Raw genomic sequence first — 18,738 nt, 5'->3', positions numbered from 1 at the left:
TATGGTGGTATAAGAGTCATACAGTGGCTGCACTGCATAGTTCAGAAAGCCTGGATAGAGGGACGAATTCCCGATGATTGGAGTAGAGCTCTCATAGTACCCATATATAAAAAGGGAAATAAAACTGAATGTGAGAATTACAGAGGTATTTCCCTAATGAATATTCCTGGCAAGATCTATACAAGTATACTCGAGAAACGGTTGAGAAGAATTGTAGAAGAAAAGCTTGGTGAAGAACAAGCTGGATTCAGGCCAAATAGAGGCTGTCAGGATCAGATCTTCACTTTACGACAAATAGTCGAAAAAGCCTGGGAATATAACAAAGATCTGTATTTAAGTTTTGTCGATTTGGAAAAGGCATATGACAAGGTGCCAAGAGAGAGAGAAGCTATTCAATACGCTGCAGTTATATGGTGTCAATGGGGCATTATATCAAGCAATACTTAGTCTTTATTTGAGTTGTAAGTCAGCAGTTAGAATTGAAGGAAGTACAGGAAGATGGTTTAATGTTAAATCTGGTGTGAGACAAGGATGTACATTATCCCCTCTGTTATTCATTATCTATATGGATCACATTATGAAGGAAAGTGGTATTAAACCTGATGTCAAAGTTGGAGATGTTAATGTCAGCTCTTTGCTTTATGCGGATGATGTTATACTTCTAAATAAATCCGCTACAAGTCTGCAAGATTCTCTGACTAAATTGAATAGCTGTTGTAATAGATATGGTATGAAGGTCAGCAATAAAAAGACAAAGACAATGAAAATAGGCAGAATCATTGATAATGTCAACTGTGTTGTGAATGGAGAACCTGTGGAACAAGTAAAACATTTCAGCTACTTAGGCACGATTTTTACTGAAGATGGTAAATTAAATATAGAAATAGACAACAGAATCAGCAAAGCTGGTATGGTGGGAAGTCAATTGAATAAATTCATATGGAGTAAGAGAGAAATTAGTCGGAAGACTAAATTAGCTGTATACAAGACAGTGTTCAAACCAGTTTTAACTTATGGATCTGAGAGCTGGATCAGAAGTAAAACACTTGACCAAAGACTAGAGACCGCAGATATGAGAGTCCTGAGAAAGATTAGAGGCGTGAACAGATGGCATCAATGGCAATATCATATTAAAAATGAGGATATTAGGAAAGAACTTGACATTGTTAGCATCCAGGAATACGTTAGCAGAGCTAATCTCAGGTGGTATGGTCATTTAAATAGAATGGGAGAGGAAAGATTAGCAAAACAAGTGTTCTCTGCCAGGTTGGCAGGAAAACGACCCAGAGGAAGACCAAGATATAGGTGGATTGATACGGTACAAAGTGCCTTAGACGATAGAAATATAAGATCTGATAATGTTGGAGTCTTGACAAGTAACCGACTGATTTGGAGGAAAATTGTAGATAGGAAGTTAGTAATGATGTAATTTTTTCATGTAGTACCGTCATATCCTGTACACCCCTTGAGGGTACATGGCAGGAATTTGATGATGATGATGATGATGATGATATATATATATAAAAGAGTATAACACCATCTACAAAAGGTAACAAACTGAAAGTAATATCTCCAGTTTTGATATTTTAATTCACTATCTTTCAAAAAATGTGATCCACATGGTAGACATAGCAATTCTTGTATTATGCCTGATTTTATGTCAAATCATTTTCCTGTATCTCTTTCGTCTAACTGCTAACTTAAATAACTTAAATATACAGTACACCTTGCTCTGTATAATGTCCCATTTATTATTATTATCACATCCTCCATGGAATCAGTAGACTCATTGTGAAGGTTCATTCATCTGACATTATATTTATCATACTGAATCTTGAATTCCTTAACACTGTATTAACAACATATTCTGGTAATGTGTTTCATTCATTCACAGTTCTCTATGTAAAAAATATAATCCTCACACCTCCTCTTCATCACACTCTTCCACAACTTCCAGGAATGGCCTTTGTTTCTTTCCCTCTCACCTTCTACTTTTACATTTACTTTTATGTTTTTATATTTAGTGTTATACAGGGTGTCCCATAAGTCACAAAACATTTTAAACATTTAATAACTTTTTTTATTTATTAATTATCATTATTCTTTTTTTGTTATAATGAAACACAGAACTTTGAGATTTTTTTAAATTAGTTATGAAAAACCACATCATGTAAACCTTCCATTTTTTGCTTCCTAAAGACAGGATTTTCTATAGCATGTTTCATGAGAACTGTTAAAGCTTCTGGCTGCAGTGCCCTAATTTCTGCATGAATGTTCTCCTTCAGCTGTTAGATTGTCTGGGGGCTTGTTAAAATACACCTTTTCCTTGAGGTAACTCCACAAGAAAACATTCATGCAGAAATTAGGGCTCTGTGGCCAGAAACATTAACGGCTGTCATGGAACCTGCCAAAGAAAGGGCATGTCTTTGTGAAGTAAAAATAAAAGGCATTTATGTGATGTGGGTTTCATTACTAATAAAAAAAAAGTCCAATTTCTGTATTGCATTATACCAAAAAGAATAAAAAGAATTAATAAATAAAAAGATATAGTTATGAAAGGAGGCTGTGCACAAGAGGGTGAGGAGTGGTTTCTTTGCATGGAGGGTGGTTGAACCTTGGAATGCACTGCCTGAGAGAGTGGTTGGAGCCAGAACGGTCAATTGTTTATGCTTAAACAATGATTTATTTATCCAAAGAAATAAAAACCTTTAATATTTTTTTCAGAAAAGTTCAAAGGATGAAAGATAGTCTTTAAAAGTAAGCAAATTATGTCCTTTGTTTCCAAGACAGTCTTTTTTTTCTTGCATTGATAAATGGAAGGAAAAAAAGAAACAAATTTCCCAATAGCATAGGCCTTTTTAAATCTGTAGCAACTTTTCTAGTGTGCTCAAAATTTGATCTTGTGACTTAAAAATCTCAATTGCTTCTATGTGTTGAAAAGCTTTATCAAGTCCCATTGAAAGTGAAGGAATAAACAGGAATTTCACCTTTTAATTCTTCTTCTTCCTCAGCTTCACATTTTGACATTTCAAGGAAATCTTCATTTTTCAGCTCTCCATTACACGTTTGAAGCAGATCAATGACTTAAGTTATAGAAATCTCAACCTGCAACTGGTTATCAATATTAACAACTGCTTTTGTTTCATTTTGAACAATCTTTGCTGGTTCTCGAAATCCTTCAAAATAATCAATAAACTGAGGATAGAATACTGTATTGTATAACTATACATGTGGTTTGAGATGCTGTGCAAATTATTATTATTACCCAAGACCTCATGGAGTCAAAGACTCATCTGGGAGGTCCTTTTATCACACACACATCTCATCATACCGTGTCTTAAACACACCCAAACTCCTTGCAGACACCACAATCTCAGGCAAGGCATTCCAATCATTCACAACTCTGCACGAAAAAACCTGCCTTTCACTCCCCTACTCACAGCCTCTTTATACAGTTTCCAGGGATGACCTCTCGTTCTCCCCTGATCTCCCACTATTCTCTGTAGAACTTCTCCACCATTGATCTTATAACAACCCCTTACCAACTTGTAGGTCTCTATCATATCTCCCCTCTTCCTTCTCTCCACCAGACTCTGCAAATTACATCTTCTCAATCTTTCCTCATACTCGACATTCCAGAGGTCAGAAACTACCTTAGTCAGTCGTCGCCTTTGGACCCTTTCCAACATCTCTTAATCCTTCTGAAAACCCGGTGACAAAAATCTGGGTACAATAGTCCATGTGTGGCCTAATCAAAGCCTTATACAATGGAACAAGAATCTCACTACTTCTACACGTCAGTGTCCTCCGCATCATTCCCAGAAGTCTTTGTGTTGTCTTCACAATTTTGGTGATGTGTCCCCTAAATTTTAGATCCTTAACCACTATCACCCCCAGATCTCTTATTTCCTCTACCTCCAATAATATATTCTCACCAAGCATAAATTCTGCACCCCATCTTTGTTTTCCAAATTTTAAAACCTTACATTTTGCAACATTGAATTCACATCCCCATTTGCTTGCCCAATCACTCAATTTATTTAAGTCTTCTTTGCAAGGCCACAACATCTTCACTACTCTTTATGGTTCGTCCCAACTTTGCATCATCAAACAACTGAATATCTCCATCCAAATCTTCACCAATATCATTAATATACAAGTTAAATAGTAATGGCCCTAAAACAGACCCCTGAGGCACTCAACTAGTGACTTTCCTTTTCCTGGATATCGCACCCCCCCATACACAACTTGTTGATACCTATCAGATAGCCAGTCTCCAATCCAATGCACTAATCTAATATCCAACCCCATCTGCTCCAGTTTGACTGTCAACTTATCATGAGGTACTCTAATAATTTAATCTAAATGTTTAGCATTTATTTATAGCAATTAATATTTATGTTTTCAATTTTGTTGATACTGGCTACTTGAAAAAAAAGAACTTGAAGACCCAGAAAATGCCTGTATATCAAAAGTCTAGTACAGAAATCAATGTTAAGCAAATGGTTCTTTTACTCACCTTGAATAGTGACAGTTCGACTGGTGTTTGTGCACGAAAATTATACTTCACTCGGGCTTCTCCCTCTGATGCTTTTTTAGGCTGAAGATGAGCAGTTTCTGAAGGAATTATCTGAATAAAATATAAATGAAAAATTTTAATGAAGTGTGTCAAGTATAAAACAAAATTATTTTCTATACATAGACTTTATTTTATCATTATTTTCCTGACCTCCATGGAGACAAAAGCCTTATCATCACAGGAGATCAACACTTGTCGACACAAAGTCTATTATACCACTCTTTAAACTTATCCAGTCTGCACATTCACTACCGTCTCAGGCAGGGGCGAATGCTGGTCTTGAAATTCACGCTTGCTCTTGTTATCATTCAGGGAGTGAGAGGTGTGATTGAAGTCTGATTAGCAGAATAATGAATTACTGACCATTTAAAACTATATATTTAGAAATTTATGTACATTTAATCATACAAATACAACATTTATTTTACAAATGATATTCTATCTTTTTCAATTTAGCTACTTGAATACAAATTCTACCCTACAGTTTTTCTTTATGAACTGGTCAATAACATTGTCATAAAAAGTTGGTTGTAACTTAATTTTCCCAAGCAACACACACACTTCTAAAGGATGGCTGAAGCTCACTGGCTAGGGCTACTTCGACTGCGTATGGCTCGTGTTTACGCAACAGGGTGAGATGATGTGGAGGGAGCTGAAATGGCTATGCATGCGCATGAAATCACAGTGCTAAAGCGAGGACCTGGATGCTCCCAGAACCAAGCAAGCCAAGGTAGCTTGACTAGCATGGGCCTTCAATACACAACGCAAAGATCAATTATTGCCGGCAAACTTAAAATGCCTTCTGTCTACAAAAATAAAAGCCTAAATGGAATGCTTATAAATGCATGCATTTATTAAAAAATAAATATTACTTCTTTCTCAATTAATGAGCTTGCGCAGCAAGCATGGAGAATTCGCCCCTGCTCTCAGGAAATGCATTCCATGCTCCTACCACTCACTCTCCATGCAAAAACTTATTTCTTACCCTTTTATTCACCATCTTATTTTGCAACTTCCAGGATGGACCCTTTTCCTTGTTCTAATCCCTTGTTGTACCATATGAAAAACTTCCTGAGTGTTAATATGATAATAATCCTTCAACAGCTTAAATGTCCGAATCATACCCCCCCCCCCCCCCCCATTGCCTTCTATTCACTAAATTCTGCAGTCTATATGCCCTCAGTCTATCCTCATAATCAATACTGTACAGTTATGTCTCTGCACCCTCTCCAAGATTGCTTCATCCCCTTCGAATTTAGGTGACCAGATCCTAGCAAAAAAATCCAGATGCAGTCTTATCAAAGCTTCATACAATGGGACCAGCACACTTTTATCTCTTGTGATTAATGTTCTCCCATCACCCTTATGCAATGGCACTATCTCACCTTCCTTCCACTCTCCAGGAACGTGCTCAATTGCTGCAATTATCTGAGATGTCTTCATAACCTTTGCAATATATCCTTGAAACTTCAAATCTTTATCCAAAATCACTCCAAGATCCCTTGTGCTTCATACTCCACCAAATGAGTATGAAGCACCCTATCTGTGGATCCCAAATTTTAAACCTTACATTTAGTTATATTAAACTGTAATCCCCATTCATTTGCCCCCCACCTTTCCAGGTTATTCGAATCCTCTTGAAGAGCTAAAACATCGGTTACTTTTACTGATATCCCTCCCAACATCTGCAAACAACTGAATATAGTTTAGCAGCAATGGAAAAAAAAATTCCATATACAATTCTCTTATATCTATCAGAGAGCCAATCACCATTCCAATCGACTAACCTGATATCTAAATCCATATGATGCAACTTAATCATCAACTTCTCATGTGGCACCCCGTCAATTGCCTTGGAAAAATCCATAAAAAATAATACTTTCTGCTTACCCTCATCCACTGCTCTTGTTACTCTATTGTAAAAGGTAACCAGAGTACTAAAAGAAGAGTGCCCTTTAACAAATCCATGTTGGCCTGCATAAGTAATATTACCCTCTGTATATGAGTTCTGTATATGAGTTCTTACCAATTTCTGCAAAATCTTAACAACTAAGATTTTGCAGAAATCTTAACAACTAAGAAGAAATACAAACAGGCCTATAGTTTGCTACTTCCATTCTCCCACCACCCTTATGAAATGGTACTATCTCATCCTCCTTCCACTCTCCAGGAATCTGCTCCATTGCAAGACTTTCATTAAACAGACAAGTTAGTGGCAGATAATTCCACAGAACATTCCCTTAAAATATGTGGTGAAATTCCATCTATTTCCCTCCTCCCCCTTGCCTTATTGACATTTAGCATACTCAGTATTTGAAATACAGACCCTCTTCATTCACTTCTACACTTCACCAGTCATTATCCTTCTAGGAATAAAGCGTGTAGTACCAGGAGGGAACACTCTAATAAAGCAATTATTGAATACCTCAATTATGCCATCTGCTTTGGCCACCCAATTCCCATCTCCACCCACTCAAGGTAATCTGTCCACTGTCATTTCTCCTCTTACTCACCACATAGTGAAAAAACTCCTTGGGATTCTCCTTAGATTGCAATGGCAGTCTTCTCTCATATTCTAATTTTTCTCTCCTTATAATACTAGTCAATTTTCTAGTCTGAGGCCTTATATTCCTCATGCAATTGTTTTCCACCTTTCTCTTTGTATGCCTTCCATAATCTCTTTTCCTTCTGCAATAATTTCCCCTCACTCATTCAATTTCCACCTAATTTATCTTCTTTTTTACCAATTCCCCACATGCTATTAGCATCCGTCTTATGCTATTTCTTCTGGCATGGAGCATGGCTCTTCTCCAGACAGTTACCTAAATTTCTCATAGTGTCATAGTGTTTGTTATAGTGTTCTGTAAGTTCATATATATATATATATTTTTTTTTTATTTTTTTTTTCAGAATTCATTTTAACTCGGTTGGAATATTATGAAAAAGCTTTAATGACTGATACCAAGAGATAAAAAGATGACATGATATATTTGAAAAGATACTACTAGTACACTAGTTTCGTTGAATTGATCAACATCTTCAGGTATCACAATCAAAGAAGTATATAAAGAATTACAGAGACCTAAAATTGTAATAACAGAACAAGTACAAAAAGACAGTAGCGTGTTTGTAAACAAAATGCGAGCTTCAGTTCCAAACAAACGTATACTACGTGCTGTCACAAGTGCGCCAGTACTAAACAGAGGCAACGTGTGCATCAGAGAGATTGAAACTCAGGCTGTTGTTGATATGAGAGGAATCTAGAGAAATTTTCCTAGATTCGACAATCATTCTCTCGAGTTCATCGAGTTTGTTTGGAACTCAAGCGCGCCATTTTGTTTTCAAACACGTTTACTGTCTTTTTGTACTTGTTCTGTTATTACAATTTTAAGTCTCTGTAATTCTTTATATACTTCTTTGATTGTGATACCTGAAGATGTTGATCAATTCAACGAAACTAGTGTACTAGTAGTATCTTTTCAAATATATCATGTCATCTTTTTATCTCTCGGTATCAGTCATTAAAGCTTTCACACACACACACACACACACACACACACACATATATAGACTTATAGAGGACTGTAATGTTAAGGACTTACAGAAGGCCTTGAAAAGACCTCACTTGGACTATTGTGAGCAGGTCTGGTCTCTTGGTTTCTGTTGTGATTCTGATACAGTGGAAACAGTGCAAAGGAGAGTGTTAAAATGATATCAGAATTGTGGAATACTGATTATGAAGACAGATAGAGAATTTGTAGACTGTTGACATTAGTAAACAGGAGAAAGAAGGATGATATGACTGAGACTTAAAAACTTCTGAAAGGGTCATACAGGATTTCAGTTGATGGAATGTTTTATTTTATGGAGGAGAGGGGAAAGGACAAGAGGGCATCTTTGGAAGTTGAGAATGAGCGCTGCTAAGAAGGGGGGTCAGATTTAGGCTTTTCTCTCATAGAATGGTGCATGATTGGAATAGATTGCATTGAAAGTTGTGTGTGCAAGTAATATGAATGAATTCAAGAACAAGTATGATAGCTGGTGTGTGTGTGTGTGTGTGTGTAGTATGGGCCTCCCTTGAGTCCCTGACTTCTAGAGATCTCTCTTAATAATAATAATACACTGCTCAAAACAATTAGGGGATATTTTAGTTTCTGCCTGATAATTATAAATTTCTGCAAATAATTATAACTATTGGGTACTTTATAAATAAATATTTCAACAAGAATATCTATCCCCTAATTGTTTTGAGCAATATAATATATACATATGTAAAATTATATCCCTTCTTAACTAAAAATTCCCAATGTTTAGCTACCTCTCAAGTCAAGACTGCATGATCATTCTCCCCCTGTTGGCAGCAATATGAACTGTCTTGGTAACAGAGAACTCCTCTGATGCCATTTCTTGATCTGGCATACTGAAACCTAAGTTACCTTCCATTGCATACTGCCTCAGATAATTGTCTCTCTTGCTGTCTGTCTCAATTATCATTTAGTAGGTGTATAAATTCTATTTCCTTCCTGCATATGATCTTTATTCCTACCAATCAATATCCCAATAACTCAACTCTACCATGATAATTAGTTAGTCTACACACATCATACAAATTTCACAATGCATGTCATCCACATTTTTCCTTGTATATCCTGATTGCACATTTTTCCCCTCTTGCTTTTTTCCTCACACCAGACAGCCGAAAATGCATTGCTTTCCATCTCTAACCTTCTGCTGAACTCCTCCTCATTTTTAGCTGCAATTCATTTGCTATCATCAGTAATATTTGAAAGAAATATCATAATATTGAAAGAAATAAGTAATATTTGAAAAAAAAAAAAAAAATCGAATGATTTGAAAGTGGCAATGTATGGAGATTCGATGATAAGAGATGTGGTGAATGAATAGGTGCACACAAGGTCTGTTTTCGAGGAGGTAGAATGAGCAGGGTGGTTGAAGCACTGGATAAGAGGGGGTACACGAGCAAAAGAGTTGGTAGTGGTAGTCAGCATGAATGATCTGACTGGTAACAAGAAGAATGAAAGAGGGATGTCATGAGGCTGTTAAGGAGAGTGAAAGATAACAGTGTGGTAGGTAAGGTAGTCAGCATGTTGTCCAGGTATGGTAATGATGAGTGGAGAAGGCAGGCAAAGATTTTGAATGGTATGCTAGCAGACTTGTGTCAGGAGAAAGAAGTTCATTTTGTGAATGTGTGGGATGAGTTTGAGGGGCTGGTAGAGCTATATAAAAGAATGGGCTACATTTGAATGAATTTGGTGTGAGTCAGTTGTAGAAGTTGTTGTTGCAAGAAAGAATAACTGAAGTAAATATAAAGTCTCAGGAAGCAAGAGGTGTTGTGGAAGAGCAGGCGAGTAAGGTAGGCAAGTTTGTGAAAGGAGAGGTGAGTGGCATGAGTGAAGAGAATAACAGAGAAAGAACACAGAGTGGACAGGGGAACACTGCATGAAAACTGTGGATGATGGTTTCAGGAGTAGATGTGTGAGTGCGCAAGAAAAGACTAAGATAGTCATGGATGCAAGGGTGATATTTAGCTGTGGGAAGGGGATGTAATATCAGTGATGATAGACAATAGATAGGGGAGATTGTAGAGGATTCACCAAGAAATCAAGTTACTGGGACTTGTTATAGAAACAGAAATGAGCTAGTGTGTATGTTTACTAATGCCAGAAGTATTCGAAACAAGGGGAATGAAATTTTAGCATTGATACAGTTCAATCACCCAAAAATTGTTGGTATAAGTGAGACATGGTTGAACAAGGATGACATTCTGAGAGGAATAGAGATGGAAGGATATGTACTCGTTCGCAAAGACAGATAAGAAAAAAAGAGAAGAGAAGTATTATTGATGATGGTAGAGAAGTTGTGTCCATCCAGGGTGAAGATGGCAGCAGGAAATACTAACAATGATTTTGAAGCAGTATGGTGTGAAGTGGAAGTGGACAGGATGAAATGCTTGGTAGGATGTTGCTACAGACCAGGTAATGTGGAAGGCAGGGAGAAGGAAATATTTAGACAAATTGTTCTGGCTAATAAGAAGAGGGTGATCATTATGAGTGATTTCAATTATGGTAGTAAAGACTGCAATGTAGAGACAGCATCAGGAACCAAAATAGAAAACGAATTTCTTGAGATTTTAAGGGATGACTTCCTTAAGCAGTACATAACAGAGACCACATGTGCTTTGAGGGTCTTGGATTTGATTGTCTCATCAGAAGATATTGTGGTAAATAAAGTGTCACATCATCTTCCAGTTGGTAAAAGTGACCATGAAGTGATCACTTGGGTAGTGGCCAGGCATATCAGGACTTTTGTGAGAAAGAGTTATATGAGGAACTATAAGGCAGGTAATTATGGCAAACTCAGGAGGCAACTTGCAGTGATATCATGGAATGAGGAACTGCATGGGAAGGAAACCAATGCTGCTTGGTCTCAACTCAGGAATTATCTGGCAGAGACAGTGACTGAGTGCATTCCAAAGGTTAGGAGATTAAATAAGGTAAGGTAAAATGGATGACTGAAGAGGTGAAATGTGCAATCTGGAAGAAAAAGGCATTGTGAAGGCAGTACAAGCAAGGAAGGTGACTCAGTTAGTAAGGGTAGCAAAAGTGCAGTATGAGCAGCAGTTAGCAAAAGATGCTAAAAGAAATCCTAGGGAGTTTTGTTTTGTTTTTTATATGTAGCCAGGAGAAGGAAGAATGATTATGGGAGGATGATAAACACTGAGGAGGATATTGTAGAGGTTAAATGAGCAGTTCATTAAAGTATTCCATCTTTGTGATGGTATCCGGAGAGTTCATCGAAAAGACAATTCATCGAAAAGGCAATTCACTGAATGAACAATTCATTGAACAACAATTCATCACAAATGCAATTCATCGAAAAAACAGTTCACCGAAAATTTAAACGACTTAGTAGATGTTGTTGGTACAAGAAGCTGTCTGCATGGTTCAGTTTTTGTTCTAAATGGATTAATTTTACTATAACATTATCGAAAATTTAAAATTTTCGGTGAATTGTTTTTCGATGAATTGCATTTTTGACGAATTGTCTTTCGATGAATTCACTTTTCGATGAATTTTCCTGTAACCCTTTGTGATTGTAACATAATGCAGAACTTGAAAGCAGTGGGAATGGGGAAGGAACCACTGATAGTGAGCAAGCAGAATGTATATGAGGAATTGAGTAAACCTGATATACTAAGTCAGTACAACATAAACCCTACCATAACATTATCAAAAATTTAAAATTTTCGGTGAATTGGTTTTCGATGAATTTTCCTGTAACCCTTTGTGATTGTAACATAATGCAGAACTTGAGAGCAGTGGGAATGGGGAAGGAACCACTCATAGTGAGCAAGCAGAATGTATATAAGGAATTGAATAAACCTGATATACTAAGTCAGTACCACATAAACCCTACCATAAACTCCTCAACAAGAGAAGAAATACTCAACAATTCACTAACACAATCATGCAATGACCATATCAGCATACAGGCTCCCATTAGTACATATAACTCATCTGTAATTAACACCAAAATAACCGATCGCTACTTTGTTTCATTACGCCACTTCCACCTCCCTACAACAACACAAACGCTACAAAACGGCATCATATTAAAGTGCATTGTCGACAACCTTATAAAAAATATAGACTGAAATTGCCTACTCAAAATAAATGACAAATCAGTGGTGTCAGCAACATTGCAAACTATAGGCCAGTTTGCAATGTTGCTAAGTGTAAAGTCATGCACATTAGCCAGAAAATGGAAAGTTGTACTATATTGGAGAAATTCCACTCCAGGATGTGTATGCAAGAAACATGGGAGTGCTGGGGGGGGGGGGGGGATAGAGAGAAAGTTCTGCAGACACATTGCAAAAGTTGTAATGGCTACATGGATAACTGTTGCCATAATACAAACAATGCTAAGAAGTAGGGATAAGGAAGTGATAATTACACTCAATAAGGCATTAATCAGACCACATCTAGATTTCTATGTGCAGATCTGGTCAGGATATAGGACTCTTGAGTATGAAGAAAGATTAAGGGAATGTGTTTTGTAGAGCTTGACATATAGGAGAAAGTGAAGAGGTGATATGATTGAGACATATAATCTGTGAGAAAAGACTAAAAGACATAAAGGGAAGCATTTCATAGAACACTAGGTGGTGGGAGAAAATTAAAACTGGTCTCTGGAAAATATATAAAGATCATGTCAGTAATGAAGTGAAAAGTATATTTTTGTACATTGAATGGTAAGTGAGCAGAATGTCCTGCTGGAGTGAGTGGTAAATGCCTCAATAATGAATGTTTTTGAAGCAAAATATGATATATATTGAGGTCTCTACAGAGTTTGGTGTGTTACACAATTAGTCTTGTGAATAGGTCCCACAATTAGTCTTCTGAATCTGTGGAAGTCTGGAAATAATATTAATAATGCTAATTTATAAAAATATAAATTTATGTAATAACTGTTAACTTAAACAATGTCAAACTTGACAGCAACTGACAACTAACATTTAAGCATTTAACTACCATTAAGTCAACAGGTATCATATTGATATATATCTCAACACGTGTTTTGAATTATTTTTATTTATTTATTTATTTTCTATCTTGGATATGAACTCACAAGAATCATTACAACAAAATTTATCAGTTTTTACCATTTGTAAAACATTTAAATCATTATGAACAGTGCTGTGAGGGGGGGGATATAACTTTTCTCTAGGTCCTAAATTCAAATATCCCAATGTGACAGCCTTTATTATAATCTGACAGTGCTATTTTCAGCCTGCAGATATTTAAATCCAGAATTAATAGGTTTCTTTTTTGTTCTTATTCTCAATCCATTAATAATAATGACAAGAGTGTGAATTATTTTGTGAAGTGTGCTGCATTTTTTCCTCAGTAACACAAGTGTTATTTAGTGGTTCTGCTTTTGAAGTTTTGTTATTACTGAGTTTCGTTGGGTTACCAAGAAGCCCAGGTCACAGCCCGCAGCATTGCGGTGAAAGAGAAGATAAGTTTTTGTTATCAAGTATGGTTGATTATAGCATTATATTTATATATGTATGTTTATTTAGCATTTATTTATTTATTTATATATATATATATATCTGTGATACAGTGCTCATATATATTTTTTTGGCGATTAGTTCAGTAGTCACGTACTTGGCAGTAAGGAATGATGGCGGACACAACTGCAATCAGAAATGGCATGTCACCAAGTCCTCTGCCATTTAAGAACACTATTATATGTAATATAATAAAGGACTTTGTGGCATGCAGTGATTGCAGCATGTATGCTTCCTGGGAGATGGATATGTGGCGGGTGAGAGAAAGGGGAGTGCGTATATGTGCAAAATGCAGATAGTGGGAGGAAATTAATGAATTGGATATATCAATAACTGATCTAGTTGCTTCAGGAACGGGAAATGAATGTCGGGAGACGAGTAGTGTGATAGGAGAGAATGACGAGCAAAGTATGAATGAGAAAATAAGAGTCGGGAGTGTGGAAGGCTTGAATGACTTTACGGAGATGGTTTTGATGGGTAAAAGAATAGCGAGTAAGAGTGTCTAACTTGCAGAAAGGGATAGATGAGCTGAAAGAGGAGGTGGAATATCTTATGAACAAGATGAGAAGTATGAAAGATGAGATTAGGAGAATGGAAGAGATGTATGCAAGGCAAATCAGATTAGGAGTGAGAGAAAGTTTTGGGAATGATAGAAGAGAAGAGAATAGAAACAGTAGGAGAGAGGGAATGAGAGAGAGGTATGGGAATGATAGAAGAGGAGAGAATGGGAACAGTAGAAGAAAGGGAATGAGAAAGAGGTATGGGAATGAGAGAGAGAGGTATGAGAAAGATAGAAGAGGAGAGATGGGAACAGTAGAAGGGAGGGAAGGAGAGAGAGAGGTATGGGAATGATAGAAGATGAGAGAATGGGAATAGTAGAAGAGAGGGAATGCGAGACAGTTATGGGAATGATGGAAGAGGAGAGAGTAGGATGAATAGGATAAGTGGAAGAGAGGGAATGAGAGAGAGTTATGGGAATGATAGAAATAAAATGATAGAAAAGAGGAGAAAATGGAACAATAGGAGAGAGGGAATGGTAAGAGGTATAATGCACGGTGACTCAATGATCCATGGTGTGCAAGATAGGATGCGTGAGAAGTGTTTTGCCTGGAGGAACAATAGAAACTGTGGCTATGGCAATTTAGCGGGGTGAAAGGATGGATGAGATGATGGTGATGGTAGGAACAAATGACTTAAGAGTAATGTAAATTGGGCAGCGAGAGATATGAGATTCTTGCTTGAGGTAGTACGAAAGAAGACACAGAGAGAAAAGATACTGTGCATGTTGCCTAGGTATGATTGTGACGAGCTGAGCAGAACAGCAGTCATATTGAATAACATAATAGCTAGAATGTGTCAGAAGAGAGGATTGGAATATGTGGATGCTTGGACAGCGTTTGAGGACAGAGAGGAATTGTATGCCAGAGACCGCTTGCATTTGAATGAGGAAGGACGTAGGCATCTGTACAGATTGCTGTTCTGAACGAGTCAGTGTGTCAATGCAGGGGAAACTAGAATGCCCAAGGTGGATGGTAGCAGGGGTGGCCTCTTGTAGGAAAGGGTACTTGGGAGAAGGGGGACAACATCAGGTAGCGCTGAGCCCAGTGGAGTCTAGAGGGGATAATGCTGGGTATAGAAATAGTGGCATTTTTATGCTTTATACTAATGCCAGGAGTATCAGGAATAAAGGAGAGGAATTGGTGGCACTGATATCATCAGCCTGCCCAAAGATTATTGGGATCAGTGAGACGTGGTTGACAGAAGAGAATATAATAACAGGAACAGAAGTAGCAAGGTACAACATTTTTTGGCAGGATAGAAAGGGAAAGCGTGGTGGTGGAGTACTGCTTATGATAAGTGACAACTTATGTCCTCTAAGAGTCGAGGCTTTGGAAGGCAGTGACACTAATGATTTTGAAAGCATATGGTGTGAGAGGCAAGACGGGATATTTAGTGGGGTGTTGCTACTACAAACCAAGGAGCACAGAGGGTGGGGACCAGGAGATGTTTAGACAATCAAGCTTGGCAAGTGAAAGAAAAATGATTGTTACAGGAGATTTTAACTACAGCAGTATAAATTGGGGAGAGGAAGATGCATGTATAGCAATAAGGAAATAGAATTTCTAGAATTCCTGAATGACAAATGTCTTAGGCAACATGTAATAGAGGGACCAAGAGGTTCAAGAGTTTTGGATTGGTTATAGCATCAGAAGAGCTGATAATAAGTGAAGTTGGAGAGAGTGACAATGTGGTTTTGACTTGGAAGATGAATAGACATGCAGGAGTATCAAAGAGACAGGAATGTGTGTGGAATTATAAGGCAGGTGATTACAATAGTCTTAGACAGCAACTTGGGGAAGTTTCATGGAGGAAGGAATTGGAAGGCCAGGATATCATTAATGCTTGGGAAATTGCGAAGGAATATTTGTTAGCAGCAATAGTAAGCTGTATTCCACAAGTGAAGAAGAGGAACACAATTTGGTATAAAGTGGATGACAAACAATGTTAACACATTCGCTGCCAACTACGAGTATACTTGTGGTTGGTATATGAGCCTCACAAGCCAACTATGAATATACTCATATGTCGATTACTGACCTCCTATACCAAGCATGAGTTAACCCTTAGTATAGGTACCTTAATTTGGACCCTTCGCTTGTGAATAAAGTGGAGAGCACATCTGGGGGGCTTGATAGAAGGGAAATAATTTCAGCTAAAATATAGTATATTATATATGTGCCTCAGAAGCCAACTATGAATATACTCGTATGTCGATCACTGACCTCCTATGCCAAGCAAGTTAACCTGTAATTTGTAAATCAAATTAAAACTAATAAAATCAATAAAAATAATAAAATGAAATTAATAAAATAAAAACCAATTTATTCAAATTACGAATGATACACTTTAAAAACAATTTTCCACACACAATGGCGGTTTTTCCTGGCAAACAGGACAATGATAACGTGTTTCACATCATTATTTGTTTCGTGTACATACTCAGCATGGCTTTGTCAGGCGATTCTTTTTTTCTGTAGATGGTAAAATTTCCAAATAATGAAGATCCCGAATCCTGCAGATATTCTGTGATGCTGTAAGTTCATCCATTCCAACAAAAACTGAGATAAATTTATCTCAAAATTTTAACGCAGTCATTGCATTTCCAGTAATTATATTATAAAATTTATGCGCATTATGAATGTACATATCAAAAATGCGTGTTGCCAATTTCTTTGGCCATCTAATTGTCTTTCGTAAGCTGGAATAGTAAGAAAGCATTTGATCAGAAAGATCAATGCCTGACATACCGAAATTATAGTCCCTAACGATATTTGGTTTCAAATGAATTTTACCATTCCGATTTTTCACTTCAAATGTTTCAAATTTGTGCATATTTGAAATGGAAAGAACTTTCCTCTTATCCTTCCATTTGTGATGATGAATTCATTAAATTCATCATCACTCATATTAGCATAAGCTTCTAATTCTTTATCAGTAAGTTTTCTTTTACTTGTCATGGCAAAACTCAAGGTTTTTAGAGACTAGATGCAATAAACACAGTCGTCAGCTCATGTAATATATAGGTGGGGGTTTATTTATTTATTCATATGGAGTTTCTTCCCTTTTCATCCCTGTCCCTATTGGGATGAGTTGAGCCCCCTCATGGGAGGTTAAATATTTATGGCTGTAGATCCGTGTGTTCACGGGGCCGGTTTGCCACTTGCAGGATGAAAACCCCAGATAAACTGAGGGATAAAAACCTGCTGTCCATGCCCAAGACCGGCTAACTTGGCTATGGCTGAGGAAGATCCTTAAGCTCCTCACGTCAGTGACGGGAATCGAACCTAGGACACTCCTTCCCCAGGCATATGGTTGCAAAGCGCATAGCCACTAAGCTAACCGCACGGGCATAGGTGGGGGTGATACGAGATTACTCGTAGTTGCCATATGAAATAAAATTCTGTCTGATAAGCCGGCTACGAGATTACTCGTAGTGACCTTGAAGACACGAAAGCGCTTGGCGTGTGGGAACAAACTATGCTCAAGGAGCATGTCAGCAAGCGTGTTAAACAAGAGCTGCATGTGAAAAAAGAGGTTATGGAAGAGATATAAGGAGACAGGTGAAAAGCAGATGCATAAAGAATATAAGACACAGGCCAAGAGAGTGACTAGTAGAGAGGCAAAACTGGAAAATGAGAAAAGATTGGCCGTATGATCCAAAGAAATTCCTAGGGAATTTTTTAGCTATGTGGCCAGTAGGAAGAGAAATTATTGTCGAAGAATGACATTGTGGGATAAAAATGGGAATAGAGTGACTGATGCAGAGGACATAGTGGAATTGTTCAATGAACACTTTATTGGTGTATTTCATCCTGGAGGAGTAAGTTTTAATACTAGAGGGATAGGGGAGGCTCGGGATTTAGAGATGCAGGAGAAAAACATGTTCCAAATACTGAGTACTCTGGATGTCAGTAAAGCTGTGGGACTGGATGGTATTTCATCACGAGTTTTGAGAGAATGTGCAAAGGAACTGACAGCTCCTTTGACCTGGATTTTTAATGAAATTCTGGCTACAGGAAAGGTGCCCAGGGAATGGAAGGAAGGTAAGATAGTGCCATTGCATAAGGGCGGAAGCAGACTTGAAGTGTCTAATTATAGGCCAGTTTGTGTGTCATCAGTAGTTGTTAAGATCTTGGAGAAATTAGTTAGGGACTGTATACAATGTTGGGCAGATGAGGGTCATGTTATCTGTGAGAGTCAACATGGATTTGTGAGGTGGCACTCTTGTTTTAGTAATATGCTAGCCTTTTATAATAAAATTACAAGAGCAGTAGATGAGGAAAAGGCATATACTACCATTTTCTTGGATTTAGCAAAGGCATTTGACAGGGTGCCACACGATGTGCTGAGGTTGGTCAACTGGATTCAGGATTGGCTGTCTGATAGGTATCAGAGAGTTGTGTTTGGTGGGGCAGTTTCAAGGGGACAGACGGTTACAAGTGGGGTCCCACAGGGCTCAGTACTGGGACCTATATTGTTTAACCTTTATATCAATGACATTGTC

General features: G+C 37.5%; 1 protein-coding gene across 1 annotated transcript in view; it reads right to left on the bottom strand.

The window, feature by feature from the left end:
- Window positions 1-18,738, bottom strand: part of LOC150099286 (uncharacterized) — a 623,534-nt gene that overhangs the window by 77,058 nt on the left and 527,738 nt on the right. The window contains exon 25 of the mRNA XM_090404213.1: window positions 4,520-4,630. Coding sequence (XP_090260339.1) covers window positions 4,520-4,630 — 111 coding nt within the window. The remainder of the gene's footprint in view (window positions 1-4,519; window positions 4,631-18,738) is intronic.

The sequence above is a fragment of the Typopeltis vanoorti genome, chromosome 14 (assembly GCF_054136105.1).
Source record: "Typopeltis vanoorti isolate ZY-2024b chromosome 14, IOZ_Tvanoo_1.0, whole genome shotgun sequence".
Classification (NCBI taxonomy): domain Eukaryota; kingdom Metazoa; phylum Arthropoda; class Arachnida; order Uropygi; family Thelyphonidae; genus Typopeltis; species Typopeltis vanoorti.
The sequence above is the reverse complement of the archived record's forward strand: the minus strand, read 5'-3'. Positions and strand labels throughout refer to the sequence as shown.